This window comes from Pseudoliparis swirei, chromosome 24, assembly GCF_029220125.1.
Source record: "Pseudoliparis swirei isolate HS2019 ecotype Mariana Trench chromosome 24, NWPU_hadal_v1, whole genome shotgun sequence".
Lineage (NCBI taxonomy): Eukaryota > Metazoa > Chordata > Actinopteri > Perciformes > Liparidae > Pseudoliparis > Pseudoliparis swirei.
In genome coordinates this window covers 18,874,425-18,895,209 of record NC_079411.1, presented here as the reverse complement: position 1 = coordinate 18,895,209, position 20,785 = coordinate 18,874,425, and the positions used below count along the sequence as shown (strand labels likewise).

Sequence of the window (20,785 nt, the reverse complement as noted above, 5' to 3'; positions counted from 1 at the left end):
CTAGGTATGTCACAAGCAAAGTTAAGTATAGTTTTTTTTTTTTTATTATGTTTTTATTATTTATATATTTCTTTTTATGCTGGCCATTTCGTAAGCAATGTGAATGGGCCATTTAGTAAACAAGTCCAACACTCCCACAGGAAGAGTCAAGAGCCTGGAGTCTCAATCGCCCACTTTCAGAGTGGGAGATCCAGCGATCCTCCTCATGGACTATCATGAAAGATCCACCGACCCCTCAAGCAATTCCCCTCAATGTCTCCTAAGCTCTCTTAAGCTCCAAAAGGACGCGTGGAGGTTATGGGGAGGCACGGTGGAGTTTGGAGTGATGATGTTGACTTTTGCGATTCACTTCCACTACACCATTCACCCCACTATGATGTTCACTGTTAAAGTGATTACTGTTGATGGAGAGTGAAGAAGAAGGAAGATGATGTGAGGTGGAATGGATGACAACTGTACAAGTGGCCAGTGGCCGCGACAGCCGCACAACATACAACAATACAACACACAGAACAAGGATCAGGGACACAGAGAACCAGAACCACCCCCCAGAAAACTTCCCCCCAAACCTCCCCCACACCATACCTCATATTATCATATTTTTTTTTTTTTTTTTTTTGTTTTTTTTAAAAATTTCATATGTACAGTTTGTGTGTGTTTCAACAAACAAAAAACAAAACAGAAAGAAGTTTTAGTTTTTTTATTATATTTATAAATAAGAAAAGAAGTAAAGGGTATAGCACAGCACAAAAAAAGCACACAAATATAAAGGGTAAAACAAAATGTCACAGAAAAACATTTATATATATACAAGGTGCTTAGAAAACAAATAAAATGAGTAGTAAAAATACAAAGAAAAGTCAGCAGTAGTAATGTGAGAAAAGTACAGCAAAGAAGAGAGGTCTGCAGGTTGAGTCTGAGGTCTGCAAAATAGTGTAAAGTGAGGTCAGCAGGTTGGTCTGCATGCAAAATGTGGTGCTGTAATAACCATGGCTGGGAATCTTGGTGTTGCGGACGTTGATGTGGTGGTGAGATGTTGTGGTTGAATGTCTGTTATTCTCTGTTGAAGCTTAGCTTCTCTCTCAAACTACTTTCTCTGCATCGGCTTCAACCTGAGGATCGCTGGGCACCTCGCTCACCTCATTGTCTTCATTTTCTCTTCCTGCATCTATTCGCATCGATTCCATCCACGAGCAGTTGTCTGGTCTCTCTGGGGTGGGTCCTTGTTCCCTCTAAATGGAATGGGTATAATGTCTTGACAGTTTCACCGTGTATGCATAGACAAGTGACATCTTTTGACATCAGCTGTTTTTGGGATGAGGATGCATGAGTGATGGATGATTATGATGAAGATTCTTTGTGATGCCTTGATGAGAGAATTAGTTTTTATTGCAGAACTTAACAGGTAGATCATAAAGGTGGAGGGAGTGCAAGAGGTGAGGAGAGTGGAGGAGGGGAGGAGGTGGTGGAGGGTGGTGGTGGGTGGTGGAGTGAGGTGAGGTGAGGTGAGCAGCAATGAGCCCTCCGAGCAGTCCCTCTTAGTATCCATTGTAGCATCTATATCTAGCAATAATAATTATAAAAGCACCTTTTTGAAGCTCAAAGAGTGCAGCAAAAAAAAGCACGCAACACGCAAACAACAACATCACATACATAACAAAAAACAAACAAGAAACAAAATAAAACAAATAAAATGCAAAAACAAATGTAGTATGTACACTTTATTTATTGTGTAACAAGCCACAATCCTAAACATCCTAAATTGTGTTAGTGGAAGGTCTACAGTTCAAAAAAAGCAAAGGCAACAACAAAAGCACAGGGCAGTAGGAAAGTGGCGGTTATGTTAAGGGACCCAGGTTAGCCTTTAGGTTTTTTTTTTATGATTGTGTTTTCATTGTTTACATTTTATTTAATTGTTGTACAGTTTATTCATTTCAACACATGTTTCAACTGATGGTTACTTACCCATGGTAGTTGGCAACTGAACACCGGGTTTGTACGCAAAGGACAGGGGAGAGGACAGAGGCCGCCCCAAGGCTCATCATAAATAAAATGCAGAAGTGCATCTCACGCCACCACCCCCTTGTTCCATTTTGGCCTGGAAGCGTGCCCTGGAAGAGCAACTGCTTGCATCTAATCTTTAATCCTGATCTTCAGGCCAGCCAACCCAGAGCTCTACCATCTTCTTCAGCGCACCTTCTTAAACAGTTCACATCATCGAATTCTTCTCCATCCATGAAAACTTCTTATATATCCTTCTCTTCAATATGTTCTGCATAAATGCTGTCTGCTCTTGGTCCAGAAATGTGTGGTGGTGTGTGTGTGTGTTTTGTTCTCAAGCTTTTGGCGGGGGTCCAATTTATCTTTCGACTTCCGCTCGGTCACGACATGGGGAGGAGGGGGAGGAGGAGGGAGGAGGGAGGAGGAGGGATGCAAAGCAAAGTCCAAAGTCCAGTTTCACAGTCAATACATGCCGCGAGAGCATGAGTCAACGAATTATCAACCGAGCTATCCCAGGGGTATAAGGTGTATCGGACACGATAAGTCGGACCGACCGAGGGTGTTTACATGAAACGGATAATTCGATTTCAGTCCGACTAAGCCAATAATTCGATTGCATGTAACCGCACTGCGTGATGAGTGGTGATATATTATTTATGTCACATTTAACTTAAGTGATTGTTGACAGGCTGATGGTCTCCCACACATTTAGCGCGTCAACACGGTATATTTGCTATTTAAATGATTTGACAGGATATATTATATTTTTTTCTTCATCTCAACATTTTAAGAGGGGCGGCGCCCTAGCGCCCTCTATGGACGCACCGCCACTGTTCACAAGGCTTGTTTCCATCTGTGAATACGTTGTAGGCCTACATGTATATTAATACACATCACGGACCACATCATAATCATCCTGACCATGCGGACACACATGAACACAGTATTGGAATAAAAGCTCTCGAGGCGGAACAAGTTAACATTTATACTGTGTCTGTATCTAAACCCGAAGGTCAATTATTGCTTTTAAGTCACATACTTATTCATCTTTTAGAGACACTAACACTGAATCTGAGGACATCAATGAAAGTTCCCAGAAGGACAAAACTCATTCTTGCAACGGCCTCAATGAGCCGAGGACGTGACGAGTGAACATGTTCAGCTAAATCTTGCTCTGTTGAGAAAACACAACTAGTCACGTGATCATTGCAATTAGACCACGGGCTAATTGCTCGCCAGAATTTGGGGAATTCTAACAGGATTGTTGCACAAAATAATTCTTGAGCAGGGGGAGGTGACCCTCTGTAAGGGGCGCTCATCGTCATATTTGCCACCCCCAATAAACTGTTAGATATATTTATACAATTCATACTTAGCCTATTCAGTATGGATTAAAGTTATAAAAAACTAAAACACTTTGAAATCACTGATAGAATCATAGTAAAACATGACAATAAATAGGAGAAAAAAAGAGACAAGACACTCGGTAACAGCGAAGAAAACTTGTAATTTATTAATATATTCCAAAAGAAGATCCATAATTTATGGGAACATTTATTTCCGGTGCATGTCCTTAATCACATTCTATGAGGAGAAAAAAATGAACATTAAAAGCCACAACTTTGTATTTCAGTTACAGACATTTTTCCTTAATGTTTTTTTTTTTTTTTTTAAAGTAAAGAGAAAGGCTAAGGACCCCCCAGTCACCCACCTCCCCACCTCCCATTAACCAAATAAAGGAACACGAGAGCCGCGAACGTCTCCCAGTACAACCCACAGTGCTTTAGCTCATTGGTTCAGGATTACATAGCATGGTGACGCAATGTCAAGTTTCACTCAAACATTAGATGTCGATGATAATGAGGAGAAGGGGGGGGCATTTGAGCGAGAGGAAGAAACGAACAAGAACAACCCGACATAAAACCCTGAACCCCAGAGTCTCGAGTCCACAAACGGCAGCAGAACAGCAGCTGGGCCTGGACTCCTCCCACTTTGTGCATAGATCATGATCCTTAAAAACCAGCTTCATGCCTCCTCTTCACACCCGTCTCCGAGAAGCCTCCGTTACACGCGGACACATCTCCCACTTACTGAATGACGTCACCGGCACCGCCGTGCTTGACAGACAGGCGAGATGACTTGGAAACAATAATAATACTAAATACTTGCACAATGCTCCTGGACGACAGGATGGAAACGTTAAAGTCAAAATATACTCGATGCATTTGCTGTCACGTGTCTCTTTTCTCTCTCTTCACAATCAAACCATTGATCAGTTTAAATGTAAAGCAATTATATTTAGATTTCACATGTAAAGCACTCCACTTTTTGTTTTTCAAAGTTGATTCTTAAGTCTTATTTGGTAAATATATAACTTGCTACAAACCTTTTCTTGTTGTTGTTACTTGGTACTCTCTATATTCTCTTAAACTCATGACCTTCAGTGCTTGCTTGGAGTTTAATTGTTTTCAGTTGCTTCTTTCACAAAAAACAAATAACACATGACATGTAGAAAGGATGGCGTTGCTATCGGGAACCCTGGCCTTCCTGAGACAAAAATCCACATCTTTTATGAGTGTGCAAGATATTGAGCAAACTGCGTCGCTTACAGGAAATACAAAACCACAACTCAATAAACACACAGAGATAGTCTATCGACGCGGACATAACAAATATAAAATTGAAACTTGAAATGACAACACTGATCAATCCCAGAGTTCTTAAAGTAGCATACATCTTCATTTCGCAAAGATTTCCATGTCCATATTTGATGGAAGATGAAATTTGTCTCTTTTCTTCTTCTTCGAACATTCCCGTTATAAATTCCTATTTCCTTGAACCTCCGACCAATGAAATGCTTGTAAACGACAGGTGGGTTTTGCAAAACAACAAATAAACAACAAACAAACAGAAAAGATAGGCACCTCTGAAATGAGTCTTGTAACAAACTCACCTCCCACACGTTATCCCTTTCTATTTCTCCATGAAGTGAACATCGGGATGACTAGTCCTTCTACCGCTATCTATGGCCACAGTTCTTTGTTGTTGCTTTTTTTTCCTTCTTTTTCTTCCATTTAAATTTTTTTTTTTTTTGGGATTTTAAATAGTTTCTCCATTTGTTCTTGTATAATTGAAACAAAATGGTGCAATACTCAATGATAAATAATCCTTGTACTGGATTATTTCACAATAAAAGCCACTATAAGGTAGATACACTTTTTACAGATAGAATGAAAAGAATCCGTTAAGTCCTTGAGTAAACATGAACACGTGAACTGTCCCCACCGCCCCTCAGTACTTAAACTCGTTTCCCTACGATTAGCTGAGTGAGGGGCAGAAGACACTCAGTGCAACGTTAGAAGATAATAACAACGTCTATCAGAATACATTTTGACAGAACAAAAAAAAGAAGAAGAGGAAACTAATACACAGATACAAAACATAGCATACTGAGTGGAACGTGACAGCGGGCCTTGTGCCCACACACAGTTATTGGCGCACACATTCAATCAAACATCTGACTTTCAAGCACACATCAAATGATGATTTTCGAATTTTTTTTCTCTCTCTCAAAGATTTTGTATTTGTAACTCAATGCAATACATGTTTTTAACATTCTCTAAAAGCCCCTATAGATGTACCTGTCAGATGGAGGGAAAAAAAGAAGTACTGACTTCACATTACATTATTGGCGCTCCATTATTCAAGTATTTGTGTTTAATATGTTGTCTCCTTTTGATATGTTTGTGATTTTTCTTTTCATTTTTTTGAATGGACTGGTTGTTTTGGGCTTTTAGACGGACTAACTAACACAATACACATATGTACAGTACGAGCACTTCAAAGTACTGCAATATGTCATCAACACCAGAACGTGCATAAGCAACCCTACGCCAGAAAGCCGACGCTTCCAATCAATCAAGTATCCGTTCACGCCCGACCCAAATTATTTCCTTCGTATCACTTATTTGCGGGGAAAATACATATTGCTCATTTTTTCCGGTGTATGAAACTAAGACCGTTGAAACAAAAGTGAAACGTTTCGGAGGTCATCGATCCAAGAAGTCTGAAGAGGTGATACCACACACACCAAACTCACAGTATGTGTATACGTGTATATATACACACGTATACACACACATATAAACACACTTATCTAGATCAGAGCTGTAGAGAGGAGAGCCTCTCGATGCTGGTGCAGCATGGGAAACCCCCTTCACTGTCGGGGTCCTCCGGTAATGCAGAATGCAGGAGGATGAGGAGGTCCTCGGCTATTGGGTCTGTCTGAGCTTGGATCAAGGCAGTTACAGAAACAGGCAATAGTGATTTTTGCTTGTGTGCTGCAGGACTGCGTGTCCTGAAAGGTAGCCTTTTCCTGTTTTCTTGCTTTTTTATTTATTTTCATTTTTTAAACCAAGTTTTAAAAAACTTTTGTAGTTTTTCAAATGTTATTAAGACTTTTGTACCTCTTGAAATGTGCCCCTTCCCTCCTGCTGATGCAGAGTGAGGCTGATACAGTTGGCCCGAGCCATCTGGGTCCGTGGAAATGTCGAGTTCAGGGCCCTCGCTTTGAGCGGGACACGAACTTTAAATCGAGATAAATACAGCATCCACAAAAAAAAGGCACCCCGGCCCCTAGTCTACTCCTTTAGATGGTAGCAGTAGAGGCTGCTGGCCGGAGACGTTTCAGCTAGAAGTGCAGAGCTTTAACATATTATAGAAATCTTTTTTCTTTTCTTTTTTCACTTAGATTTTTTTGCATTTTCAAGATTTTTATGTCAAACTTCATAAAAATGACGTTAAAATGCAATTTCATTTTTGGTTTAAAAAAAATATGTACCCGGGATTACCCATCATCAAGTGTGCACTGTAGCAAACTGGAACACCCAGCTGAGTAGAGAGATGTTCTCCATAGCATGGGGCATCGCCCACAAAAGCATAGAAAGCATAAAAAAAAGAAAGAGTTCTCAGCCTGTTCAGGGTGTGATGCTGCTGCCCGTTGGTTTGATCCCTCCTGTCCCCCGCTGCACCCTCTGCAAAGGTCATCAAAGCTCCTCCAAACAGGGAACAGAAGTGCTCTCTCTGGGGATACAGGACGGCACAGCAAATCTATATTGGCACATTATGTTGGAAACTTTTACACGCAACAATGGGCCCCGAAAACAGTAAATATAGGCCACCTTTTTGAGGAACAAAAAAAGATTCAATACAAGCATTTCCCCTTCCAATTAGGATTAAGTTCGAGGCGTGAGGTCCGTACATGTTGCGCCGATGGCCTTTTCGTTTTAAGACTTTGCTCTCACAGTAGAAAGGACAGATACGGAGAGCTGCATCTCTTACTTGGTATCATCTGCTCCCCTACCCTGAGATCAAGTGGACAGAAGTGTCTTCAGCGCGGAGAGAAAGGCCGATCTTTGATAAAGTGTTCGGACTTCAGTACGTGACTGTTCTGGTGGCTGCGCCTGACTTTACAGAAACGGCGGCCATTCCGAAGTGCTGACAGAAGCGCACGAGGGGGGGTTAGAGGGGGTGGCGAGGGTTTTGGGTTTTTTGCCAAGCCCCGGGTACGAGTGCTCATTCCCGAGTGAGGTTTGGCGTGCTGTAAAGGGCCCCAGCCTCTAGTCTTTTGCATAGAAACAGATCGGAGGGCCTGTTGGTGCCTGGTCAGGGGAGGGCTACTGGGTCTGGTGGTGGAGGAGGAGGAGGTCGTAGCGTAGCAGCTAGGCAAAGGGCAAGGGGGGACAGCCTGCAGGGCAGGCGGAGCAGCTTGGAGCAACAACCCCCCCCCCCCCCCCCCCCGTCAGACATTTTTTTTTTTTAAACACATCTTAAGATACTACCTGGAAATACTACCGAATACTGTTAAACACAAAAAGCATGATCAGTTAAAAACAAATAGACAATCAATAACGCTCTGTAGTATTGATCCTCGTTTTGCATTCAATACACAGGATGGACATACAGAGACACCTCTGACCAAAGTGTTTCTGCATATCAACAGTGAAGGGCTACTTCAGCAGCCAGTATTTTGTAGACTACTGCATGTAGACAAAAACTACAACAATATAACACGTCGTAAATAACCAGACAAAGTCAAAAGGATCTTTTCCCAAGAGAAAAATAAAAGAACACTGGCAAAAAAATCCAGAAATATGACTATTACATCTTCCAGCTAAAGTGATCGGTGTGTCAAAGAACTGAGAGATGAGAGGGGGAAGTGGGGGGAGTAGGGGGGGGGCACAGGACGACAGCAGGGTTGAGTGGTGGCGGGCCCCCCCCCCCCTCTCCAGTCGGAGATGCCGTGTGTGGCGGAGAGCCGTGATTGGCCGGTCTTGGAGGAGCCGGACTGAGGGAGGGTCAGGTGGAGCCCAGGAGGAAGTGCTGCGCTGTGGGGCTGCCGCTCGGCCACAGCAGGGGAGGCACTCAGTGGACGCTCCCCCTCTCCACACCACCTCCGACTCCCCCCACCCCGGCTGACTGGCCGACGACGTTGCAAGTCTGGTGCTCTCCAAACAGAACAAGGCGAAATATTTGGAGTAACAATGATATTGACTTTGATATTGTTCAAAGACGGAGAAAAACTAAACATCGACTGCAGTTTTCCCACTAAAGTCCAATGGTGCATTTCAGTTGTGTTTCCCTTCATCCTGCTACCAGAGGAACAATGCCAGACACATTTCCAAGGAATAGATATAGTACATAAAAGAGCAGTTTTTTTCTGTGTTTGTTGTTGTTTTCAATGTTTATGGTGCTCCTTTTTTTGTGTTGATTCATTAGATTGCAGGTGAAGCGATTTTCTCTTCATAAGTGCTATGATCAAACCCTCTGAATTTCTAAAAGTCTTAGTCTCTTCTGTTTGTACAGTACCAAACACAAGGAACACTCGAAGGTCTACTGCATTAGGAGAAACCCCTCTTATTTGGTATTGTGCCAGATACCCAGAACCACCCGACCCCCCCACTGTGGATTCAGTCTCTGTTGGGTGTGTCTGTGGCATGCAGAGAGGAAGTGTGCGTTATTGTGTCACTCTTTAGTACAGTTTGCTGCGTGCACAGTTCAACAGCTGCTTCTTCCTCTTTGCAGAGTCCAGTTTCAGGGGGACTGGCGGCCTGGAGAGAATCCAAGTTTTGAAAAGGGGTGCGTACGGTTTGTGAAGCTCCAATGACTTTTTGCTGCAATCAGCAACAATCAAGAAAAACTTAGCAAAAAACAGCTCCGGTGGACAGAAATAGGATGGACGGAAGAAAGGTCTCTGGTGTATATTGCACAATGTAAGGTGAAATTGTGTTTTTTTTTTTTTTTTTTGTCCTCAGAAAAACTGGCTGACCGTACAGACCGCTGGGCTTCATGACAAATCGGACAATAGAAAATTCGACAAAGCACCAGTGACCGACTGGGTTGAAGGTGACCAGAAGGATCCGGGCTTGCAGTGATTAGGTGCCACTGGTCAGAACCAGAGACACGCAGCGAGGTTGACAAATAATCTTCTCTCAGCTTATATATTGTAGATATAAAAAAATGCGCTTGGGTCAAGAAAAAAAAAAGAGAACATTTTACAGCTGTGTCAATCCCTTTAAGAAACTAAAAATAAGTAAGCTGATGATTGGTAGGGCCAGTCACGTGGCCAAGACTTCTTACTGCTCAGTGACGGAGTTGGTCACCAGTCATGTCCTGGACCACTCGCTGGTTCAGAGGTGAAACTGTGCAAGATTTCAGCAATTTCTTCAATTACAAAACAAAAAACAAAAAAAAGGCTGCTTGGGAAGGACCTGGGCCAGAGAGCACTTAAGGCTAATATTAGTGCTGAGAAACAAACGTGAACATAACTAGTAAAGGTCTTTGAACCACATCATTGGCCACGGACATGCTGGGAATGGTCGTTTTAAGTCTTATTTTGGGATGGTTTTCTTTTTCTTCTTCTTTTTTTTTTGGAGGGAAAAGGAAAGTCTCAGATGGCAGCTTTGATTGCTTCTCCTAAAAACAGTCTTCAAAAACAACGTCACACAGAATGTCATGTATACTTATGGAAAAGAAAAAAAAACACTTCAAAGGTTTCTTTGTATTGTGTCTCGTTTTAGTTCGTTTTGTACGATGCATTAAAAAAAAGTACCAAAAAGGGTAAACCAAACGAAAAACGGACAACAGCAAAACAGAAGGACTGGAGTCTGCAGTCTCTGTGGTTGGGACTCCAGCCATCTGATTCACAATTCACAGTTCAAATTGATACTGATTATCGCCACATGATTTGCTTGGGTTTAGCTCCTGTTCATATTGACATTTTTTGTTTCGTTTTGTATTTTCTTTCTCTTTCTCTACCCACCCACCACCAATGGCTTACGTGACACGGTGGTGGCGGTTGGTCGGTTAGTGTATCGTGGCATCATCCTACATGGACTCTCCACTCAGCAGATCTCCAGGCAGCAGGGTGTTAATGGAGGTGGGGCTCCCAATCACGCGGGCATCGTCTCCGCTCGGCGGCCCCCACAGGCTGGAGTAATGTGGCATGCCGCCCCACAGCAGGTCGCTGGACTTGCCTCCGCAGCCACCGCCGCCGCTGCTCCATTGGTTCATAGGGTGGGACTGTGCTGCCCCGCCCATCCGGTTTTGATTGGTTCCTGGGTTGGCCTGCCAGCTAGTGGTGTTAGCCCCCAGGGACTGGGACTGGCCTTGTGCAAAGAAGCGGTTCACCTCCTCCTCGCCGGCAAACTCCGCCAGGATGGTGGTGTTTCCAAGCACACACCTGACAGAGGACGAAAGAGGAGACCATGAGTCTCACCATGATGGTTCCATCAGGAATAGGGAAACAATAGTTCTCGTGTTTTGAAAAGGTGTTCTAGAAGTTAAAATGGGACGGCGTGTAGCTGTCATACTTGGTTCTGGGACTTTTGGGCTTCACCATGCCGTTATGCTTTTCGTGCCCTGCTACAACCACATTTTGTGCCACTGGTAATGAAAAGTGGGTCACACAATTTGCATTTTGTTTCTACGGCAACTTGCTGCAGTGGCTGCCACTATTAGCAAAGAAGAATTGAGGTCAAACCTTCGAGAATTAGAGCTAAAATGCAGCCAGAGGGACCTCAGATTGGCTTTGAGCTGGTGTTTCCTCCACTTATTATATATATACACTACCGTTCAAAAGTTTGGGGTCACCCAGACAATTTCGTGTCTTCCATGAAAAATCACACTTTTATTTATCAAATGAATATAAAATGTAGTCAAGACATTGACAAGGTTAGAAATAATGATTAATATTTGAAGTATTAATTTTGTTCGACAAACTTCAAGCTCAAAGGAAGGCCAGTTGTATAGCTTATATCACCAGCATAACTGTTTTCAGCTGTGCTAGCATAATTGCACAGGTTTTCTAATCAGATATTAGTCTTCTAAGGCGATTAGCAAACACAATGTACCATTAGAACACTGGAGTGATCGTTGATGGAAATGGGCCTTTATACACCTATGGAGATATTTCATTAGAAACCAGACACTTCCACCTTGAATATTAATTTACCACATCAACAATGTATAGTGTGTATTTTTGATTAATTTAATGTTATCTTTATTGAAAAAACAGTGCTTTTCTTTGAAAAATAAAGACATTTCTTAGTGACCCCAAACTTTTGAACGGTAGTGTATATATATATATATATATATATATTATAAGACGACTGCCTACAGCATGAATCACCACCTCCTCGCCCATGTGATACAAAAATAACACCGTCTGCACTTATCCAAGAAAAAAAGCTGAGTTGGGCTGCAGCTTGAGGAAACACCATTAAGAAAATGGGAACATTTGGTTTTCCCAGGTGTTACCCAGTTTCTTTCTCTGGAATATAAACAAAACAAGAAAAGCAGGAGGAGTCGGGAAAGAAAGGGCGAACGCCCCCTTCATGTCGGTTTGCTCCGCTCACTTTGGCTGATGTCAAAGACTTTGCTTACATGTGCAGAGACTTCTGGGCCTTTGCGGCCTCATCCCTGGAGCTGTAGCGCACCACGGCGTTGCCCTGGGTCAGGTTGAGGTGGAATGTGATCAGGGGGCCGTGCTGCAAGCACAGCGTCCGCAGGGTGGAACCATCAATCTGGAGCACACAAATAAATATTGCAGTTCAATCATCAATATACATTGTAGTTTCAGTCAACATTTATTTCTCTTTCTCACCGTCCATGTTTTATTTATTTATTTATTTAAATGGTTTCATCTGCCTAAGACTGTTGATTCTATCTAATTATTAATGTATATTAAGTGTTTGTATCACACTTCTTTATCAAATTAAAAGTGCAGAATCATATATTTATTACATTTTGGGTAACCTACCCCCTAAACCAGGGGTCAGGAACCTTTTTGACTGGTTGAGCCATAAAAGCCAAATATATTTCATTGAGAGCCATATAGTATTTTTAACGTATAATAAATTAAATATGTCTTGCTTTTAATGTGACTTCTGGTGCTGCATGATGCTACGGGGGGGGGGGGGGGGTGCAGGTGACTTTTTCTTTGCTCCGCCCTGATGGACTCGCACACGCCGGCATCAGCGGCGCGCGAGACGGCGAGCCAAGAAGTGTTAACGCGACACGTAGAGACAGAATGACATGCTGTTGTGTAGATACGATCAATAGCAGACGTTTAGTTTAATAAAAGAACAAAGACGTCTTTAAGAAAGGGACCTTAAATTACTTCTGCTGTAATCTGGCGCGATAGAGAAAATTACAGGGGGGCGGGCGGAGATTTTTTTTCAACTCAAAATTGTCTGGGAGCCATATGCCGTCACCAAAAGAGCCATAGGTTCCCGACCCCTGCCCTAAACCATCAGATGAGTTGTTTGAGACACAGCAATGATCCATGACAAGATCTTTAAATTCCCAATACTAATACACCAGCTGTACTCAGAATACCAAGTGGCTTCAATCTAGCACCAAACAGCGGCCCGGGGTACGTACTTGTGGGGTGAGATTCCTCAGCACCAGCCAGCTGCTGGTCCTGCTGGGGCTGTCAGTACTCCAGGTGGTTCCCTCTGGAAGAAAAATGTCACAATGTTATAATCTATCAAGTGTAAGAAGACGGAAATGTCATCAGTGAATTCGTTATTAATGTTTTACAAGCGATGCTTTTCCCGTTACAGTCAAGTGAAGTTGGGTTCAAAAGGCAAACGTGAAGACGAAGAGACTATTGGACATAGTCATCATCATAATAGAGCTCTTAAAAGAGAAACTGTTCAAACTGATTATGTTTTTTTTTTTTTAAGAGGGCTCGAGGTCCGAGGGTTTAAGTTCTAACAACAGAGGAACATACCATCCACCAACCGTTATCCATTTCCACAAACATTATTCTCGTCTAACAACAATAATACAAGAGGTGTTCCTCTTCATCCGACATGGACATGTTATGAAAAAGAAAGAACCGGGTCACATATATGATGCTTGAATGAGGCTTCCTCTCAGAGCTGGCTAACCTCAAGATGTTAGTTCCGTAGGGTGTGTTCCCCCAGACCTCACAAAGCGAGTGCTGCCGGGGCACAATTGCAGCTGTGAACGTCGGGCACACCTACACACCTTCAGTCGCGTCCGCGTTAGCAGGGCGTGAAATGCACCAAAGAGATCTCTTGCTTTGATTTTGATGAAAGCCGTCCTCAATTCAAGGTTACGTTGAAATCCCTTTATTTCATCTCATTGCAAATAACACATTTTGTACATGGCTTTGAATTCTGTGAGCAAATCCAAAATGAAGCTGAGCAACAACATGATGAGTGCTCACCAGAGGTGTAGGAGGCGCTCCAGCCTTGGGCCAGGCCCAGCGAGTTGCCGCCCCAGGTGGAGGAGGGTTTGCTGTTGGTGAGGCCTGGTGGGGGCCGAGAAGGGGCAGCGTTGCTGCGCGGCCCCTGAGGGACTTTCCACAGCTCGTGGGACAAAGAGGATTGGCCCTGGGAGATGGGCCCCGGGGACCAGGTGGACTTCATGTCAGACAGCTTGCCTTCACGTGGAGAGAGGGGGTGGGGACATGGAGGACAGAGGATCAGTAACGATGGGACGTGACAACTAAGTTGGTCAAAAGGCTGCTGCTCCCACACTGGTTACGCTCATGCTAACAGTAGCTTCTGTGGGTTTGAAGGTTTCCTCATGTAATTCAACCCATACTTGTGCACTGCATACCAGCTGAAGTGAAAGTAGACACATTTGTCCAATCTGTATATATTTGAGTTTAGTTTCAGGTAACACTTTTCTGACTTCCTTCTAAATTGTTGTTAATGCAAAAACAAGACGCATGGTATCCAACAGCAGTTTTTTAAAGAATCGCATATCATATGACATATTCATTACATAGAGACCTGAATTTATTTAAAAAACCAAAACTATAAATTGTAAAGCACATACAAAAACACCACAAACACAGGGTGTGTACTAATGTCCTGGGCGAGGCTTGTTTTTGTGTGTGGGTTGAGTAAAAAAAAGGCACAGATGGTTGAAGGTCACATGGAGGTGAGGTTGCTCTCTTAGTATCGGTAAAAGTTTTGTCTAAAAAAGAGGCACTGATGGTACAAGATTAGGTTTGACAAAACAAAGGGTCATAAACACAGGTCAGGGGTCGGTTCAGGTTCAGGAGGGAGCCTAAGACAGGGTTGTATAAGGGCTCCAACGTGGATGGGAAGAGGTTGGGCAGGTCCACACATTGAGGGAGGATACTCTGGATGTGTACCTGTATCGTCTCCGTCAGAGGACGCAAGAGACAGAAAAGAGCTAGAGTAGCCACAGACTGGCCAGTCGTTGCTGGTCGGAGGCAGAGAGTCATTCGGAAGTGGCAGAGCTGGGGGAGTGGCTATGTTGTCGTATAGGTAAGTGACCAGAGGAAGAAAAAAAAGTTATTTTAAATATGTATCACATGATACTGGGGGCACGCGGCGTAGGACAGACGGCAACATGACGTCAGAACGTCTAAAGTGAAGTCACTTATATTCTATTCACACAGCTCATGTTTGGTTGTCTCAAATTAATATGCGCGTCCCTTCTCCTGTTCATACCTCCATTCTTGTCCCGCAGCAGGTATCGGTTGACGTCGTGGATGTTGGTGTTGATGGTGGGGCCGCTGGGGACGCTGCCAGGGGTCATGTTGGGGTCATTCTCGGGGTCGATGTTCTGAAGGCCCTTCCATGGAACACCTGGGCAGAACTCTATAACAGAGACAAAATGAAGCGCTTGATTAAGGGTTTTAAAAGCAACTTGAGGCACTTTTCACCATCTCATGACTTCCCCACACTTTGAGCAATGTTCACGGACCACTGAGTCACTGCTTTCTTCACACATATCCTTAAACTGATGCAACTGGTGCAAAATACATACATTAATGAGTCAGTTCCTCTATTTTACATGGTTATGGCAGCTTTGACATTGTCTTTTGAACTTGTGCTGATTATCAGGCTGGATGTACAATCTATGTGGGTCGCCTACAAAACAGATTTGGCCCCCAGCTAAAATATGAACCTTTTTGCACATTAATGTCTTCAAAAGGCCCTGTACGACTACAGAGGCTTTCTGATAAGGAAACTTAAATCAAAACACCTGTGGTGGGTGGACAATAGGTGTGTCGCAGCGTGAGTGGCTATCTATTTGGATCTTGTCCTCACCTGGGGGCCAGTTAATGTTGGTCCCATTGGAGATCTTTTCATTGGGGCTCTTGCCCTGGCCCCAGCCGTCTTGGGGCACCATGGGGCTGGTGGGGGACTCAGAGCGGGACATTAGATTGTAAGGGCTGTACGAGTCCTCCAGATGGTGGGGCTTCCCGGGGGGGCCCAGGCTAGACCCAGCAGATATGGCACCTAGGATATGCGAAAGACACACAAAAAAAGGAAATTGAATTGGACTTGGTTTTACTTCATAATGGAGAACAAAACAGATGAAAATACTCTTTTGAACTCATTCTTGCTTCAACATCAACGGTATCAATTTGCACTGATGGTTTCTTTTCTGAATAACATTTCATTGGTTGCGATGTCTCGTGTGAGATGACCTCCGTGTGTGGTGATGCTGTGGATGTCTTTCAAGGACGTCAATATGTAGCACAAGGAAGAAGACATATCTTGACAAAGGTTTGAGAATAATGTGTTGTTCTTCGACATACCGTGCTTATTGAGGTTGTTCTCCATGTTAGAGGAGTTGCCAGAGAGGCCGTCCATGGAGTGAGAGTGTGTCCACTGGGACAGGCGGGATTGGGGCTGAGGGGGCTCCTTCAGGGACATAACCCCAACCTCCATGCAGTTTACGTTCATGTTTGGATTCAGTCCAGCTGCACACACACAAAAGGAAATTCTTAAACGTGTTCATCATATTGAAGTCAGTGGTAGAAGATTTTAAAACCCCAGCAGCTAGAAAAAAAACAGGAAACCCCCATTTATACGTTGTCAGACGTTGAGATGGAATCCCCTAAATGGGAATTTGCATGCGCTTGTTAAAGAAAAATGTCAATGGACTGTTTCTAGTTGGATGCATTCACTGAATGGACTGTGGGTGGCCACGCAGTGTGGTAGGAGTAGAGATATATGCGTGACAAGGTTACCACCTCAAGGGCTATGGAGGAAAATGACTATTCTCAACAAGCCAGAACAAATTGTTTGACAAAAACTGACAGTGCCAAAAATCTCCGTTTCAGCTGTCCCCATCCCCAGACTCACAGAGAGGGTAGGTGCTGTAGGCGTTGGGCGAAGACGGCGGCTCTTTGGTGTGCAGTGTGTCGGCTAGACCAGGAGCCTGGTGTGCGCCTGCGTAGGGGTCGTGGGTTGATTTGCCGGAACCGTGGCCTCCGGGGTTATGCATACCGGCGGAGGAGGAGGAGGAGTGAGAGGGAAGTTGCTGCTGCTTCATCAACAGCGCTTGGTACAGCTGACGCTGGTGCTGCTGGATCTGCTGCTGCATGTTGGTGATTGTACGCGCAACCTGGGAGAGAGAAGAGGCGGTGTCACAACGACGTGTCATAAAACACGCTTTGAGCAGCAGGAAAACAAGAAGATAAAAAAAATAAAGATAGAAGGGGAAAACAAATTAAGAAAGAGGGAACAAGAGGGGAGGGAAGGATGATCTGAGTGGAAATGGCGAAAGCATGAAAGCACTCAGTCTTTCAACAGGCTTGTTTTCTTGCAGCATGCTGCTGATATCAGTCAACATGTCAAAAAAGGAAGCCAGATTTGCCAACACACGTGAAACGAGAAGTAACCAGTTGACATGGCGATCTCTTCACAACAAACATTTGCGTAACTCCTGTCGTAACGATGCTTTTTCCTCTGTTCCCAGAACCGTATGTCATGTGAGAATCATCATATTTGTGTAATGATGCATTGCGTGGACTCACTTGCTGCTCTTGTTGTCTAATGGGGCCGGAAACATTGCGTTGCGCCTGCATCATCTGCTGCTGGATTTGTAAACGCTGGTACGCCTAAATGAAGGCAAGCAAAAGTACAACACACTAATTAACAGAATGCAATGATGGAGGGAAACAATACAACATGGTAGGAGAGAGGCGTCAACCATTTATATCTGATATATAGTTCTGCCTTTTCTCATGTGTTTTCAAATACAGACATTCTTAATTCTTCATAGGATGTTTGTGTGTCAATATTAAAAGAATCAACATATTTTTAAATGTTTTGCCTGGTTCCATCACCTTTAAAGTGAGGTCCCCCAACACACATGGCTCAGACCCAAATTCAGAGGCTAATACAGATGGAAAGAAGGACACTGACTCACCATTTGCAGCTGCTGAAGTTGGTACAAGAGAGTCATCTGTTGAGGGTTTATTGGTGAGGTTAAAAGTGCAGGGTTCAGACCAATGTTTTTTGCTGCAAACTGCAAGAGCTGTGCTTGGACCTTTGGGGAGAAGATCCGGGACAGAGAAAGTTGAGATGACAAGTTAGTCATTGCGAATCACAACCGCTGTACACAAGCAGCTTCTGATGGGATGAAACTCGTCACCGCTGCATGCATGCAGGGAGGAAAAGAGAGGCGGAAGAGTCTGCCAGAGGAGCATTATAAAGCAAAGAGGGTTTGACAGGCATAGAATGTGGTTCACAGGCAACAAAAACATTTCGATGTGTGCCAGTCTTTAAAATATATTTTTTCAGATTTATTCACCGTATAAAACTAATATTTTGACAAATTATTGTGAGAGGAAATGTCACGATTTCATGTCTTTCATGATGTTTAATCAGAATACTTCTAATATAGCTAATGACGTCAAGTATGTATTATCATCATCAACTATATCCAGTTCGTTATACAGAATGTAGGCCCCACAAAGAACAACAGCCCCACCTACAGTCCCGCTCAGTTGGTATTATAATATCACAGGAAGATTTTTTTAAGTAAACAGATTGTATATCCATGTTGTATAACAACTCCCCGGTCAGATATCTACATTGCTGATTTAAGGCTGTTTATGGGCAAATAAAAAAGGCTGGCATGTCAGTTCCCTCTGACATGTTACAGCTCTTCTTCCTCTTCTTCTTCTTCTTCTTAACTCTTCCACTGAGTGGCTCACAAAACAAATAAGCACACACGCACAAATGGAGATTTCACCCAATGCGGAAATAATACAATCGCTGCATGCTTCTCGTCATGCATATACCTCAGATTAAGCAAAAGTCAAATTGTGTTCCCTGGTTATGGGACCACCATTACAACTGATGTATTTGTTATTAAACCTGTATTTAACCAGGCAAGTCCTTAAGAACACATTTCTATTAACAATAACATCTGCCAGCCATCTTTTATCTGGTCTTGTGTGTTATAAATAGCTCCATGTTCCACATTAAATCTGTACATGGTTGTGTGTATCTACCTGAGGGGAGAGAAACTGAGGCACTTGAGCACGTAGACTAGGCTGGGAGGAGCTGGGAGGTGGCACTGGTGGCTGAGGCTGCTGCAGAATCGCCCGGGTTTGTGCTGCTCCACTACTGCCAAACATTCCACTGGGCATCTATAAGCAGGAGTCACGAAGGTACAATGAACCGTCTTCGAAACCTTCCCGTTCACTCACACCACTGGGGCCATTTCTTAACTGAAGAGCTGAGCCACCGAGTTGGTAAGACATGTGAGTATTCTTGGCCACTCCAGCAAACAGAGCACCTCAAGAGGAAGGATATGAGTCATCAAGCCTCTACGAATGTAATCGGTTCATTCAATACACGAATGAGTGCACTTGAATTGGATGAAAAAACAACAACTTTAAGTGCACTCACAAGCTTAAAGCATGGGTCTATGATATCTCCAACACTCACAGCAAGGTCTCAAACCATATTTAAAGCATTTTCCTTCAAGGTCTAACTTCACACTACACTTTGTTCACCAAGGCACACCGAGCACTCACAGAGCAGCAAGGCGTTAGACCGTGAAATTGTTACTATTTTATAATTTATCAAATGGCCATATTTCAGATTCCATGTTGTTAAAAATGTTTTTCTATTCAGTGCAGAAAAAGGCCCTCTTACAGGTCGTTTTGCGTGGGTTACAAGGACACGCTGTAGTTGTTCTGGGCCATGACTGCCTCTGGGGCTGATATTTGATCGCGCAAAAACTATCCGATCTGAATGAGCACTTCAGGCAAGGTCATACAGACATAAGTGAGCAAGAGAAGATTTGGGAGTACATGTGGGTAGTAGTGTGTCAAATAACTATAATGCATCAGTTGTTGCTTTCCCTTCATATAATATACACTTAAATCCTGCACAAGCAATTTAATTTCAAAATAAAGGGTGATGTATTTTCTGTGTGATAAACAGACTGCTGATCAGAATTGCTTTGCACTGCCTATGGTTTGGTAGCACAATCTGCATCGTCTCTTGTTAATAAAATAGCTATTAGGGTTGTCTATTAATGTTGCCGGTGCAAATTTGGCCAATGTTCGCCTGTCTGCTATCCATATTGGGAATATAAACTCTAATTTATACAATAAATTAAAAGAGAGTGAAACTAATGTATATTATCATAAACTTCACACAATCTCAATTATGTTCTATGCACATGCAGTTCACAGAGTACTTTTTACTGCAGGTATATCATTTGGATTGTGGACATTTTGTTTTAAAGATTGTGTTTCTGTTATTTTTCACTTTAAAAATGCTCCCACATTGTGCGGTAGAACCGTGCATGCTCAAGTTGTTACCTGTCTGTTGTTCAAGTTTTGCATGGCCAGCCCCGGGTTGCCCTGTCCCAGACCCTGCCCAGGAAGGCTACTGTTGGCCAGGGGGAGCTTCAGGCTGGGGGAAGGCAGAAACGGTGATGGGGGGGCATCATCTGACAGAACACCGTCCTGGACCAGGGTAAAAAGATAAATGTTTAATGGGGGGAAAGAGGCACTAATCACATGACCGATCAAGAGAGGAGATTATATTAAAGTTGATATTGGCAAGAGATCATGTGACCAGATAATGAATGTCAAATTGAATAACCCGTCTTTGTAGCAGGTCAAAGTAGCTACAATGCAAAGGTAAAAAAGGTAAATGCCCTAAAAGCACACTAAAAACCACACTTATTTTTGGAGAAAATATCCATTGTCTGACCTTGTCAATAAAGGATGTGCGGTCTGAGGGGTCTTTGGAGAGAGCAGAGGGCCGACACACCATGGGCTTGTTCATGCCGTTGCTGTAATCAGACATGCCCCTGCCCCGCTTGTCCAGGTCCGTCTTCTTCTCCAACAGGGCGCCTGGGAGCAGAAGAGAGGAGAGTGGACTTAAGTATAGTCAAGCAAACATAGTGTGTCACAAAACGCAATAATAATGTTTGATTGCCTTTCATCGAAAGT

The 20,785-nt window shown here is 43.4% G+C and overlaps 1 protein-coding gene across 1 annotated transcript in view; it reads right to left on the bottom strand.

Moving 5' to 3' along the window:
- Nucleotides 1-3,488: 3,488 nt before the first annotated feature.
- Nucleotides 3,489-20,785, bottom strand: part of LOC130189951 (trinucleotide repeat-containing gene 6C protein-like) — a 59,518-nt gene continuing 42,221 nt past the window's right edge. The window contains exons 11-24 of the mRNA XM_056408988.1: nt 20,544-20,686; nt 20,147-20,293; nt 18,824-18,961; nt 17,734-17,853; nt 17,339-17,422; nt 16,665-16,926; nt 16,115-16,279; nt 15,621-15,812; nt 15,018-15,167; nt 14,696-14,815; nt 13,757-13,972; nt 12,943-13,016; nt 11,944-12,083; nt 3,489-10,741 (exon numbers count right to left, since the gene is read on the bottom strand). Of these exons, the coding sequence (XP_056264963.1) occupies nt 10,387-10,741; nt 11,944-12,083; nt 12,943-13,016; nt 13,757-13,972; nt 14,696-14,815; nt 15,018-15,167; nt 15,621-15,812; nt 16,115-16,279; nt 16,665-16,926; nt 17,339-17,422; nt 17,734-17,853; nt 18,824-18,961; nt 20,147-20,293; nt 20,544-20,686 (2,306 nt within the window). The 3' untranslated portion in view covers nt 3,489-10,386. The remainder of the gene's footprint in view (nt 10,742-11,943; nt 12,084-12,942; nt 13,017-13,756; nt 13,973-14,695; nt 14,816-15,017; nt 15,168-15,620; nt 15,813-16,114; nt 16,280-16,664; nt 16,927-17,338; nt 17,423-17,733; nt 17,854-18,823; nt 18,962-20,146; nt 20,294-20,543; nt 20,687-20,785) is intronic.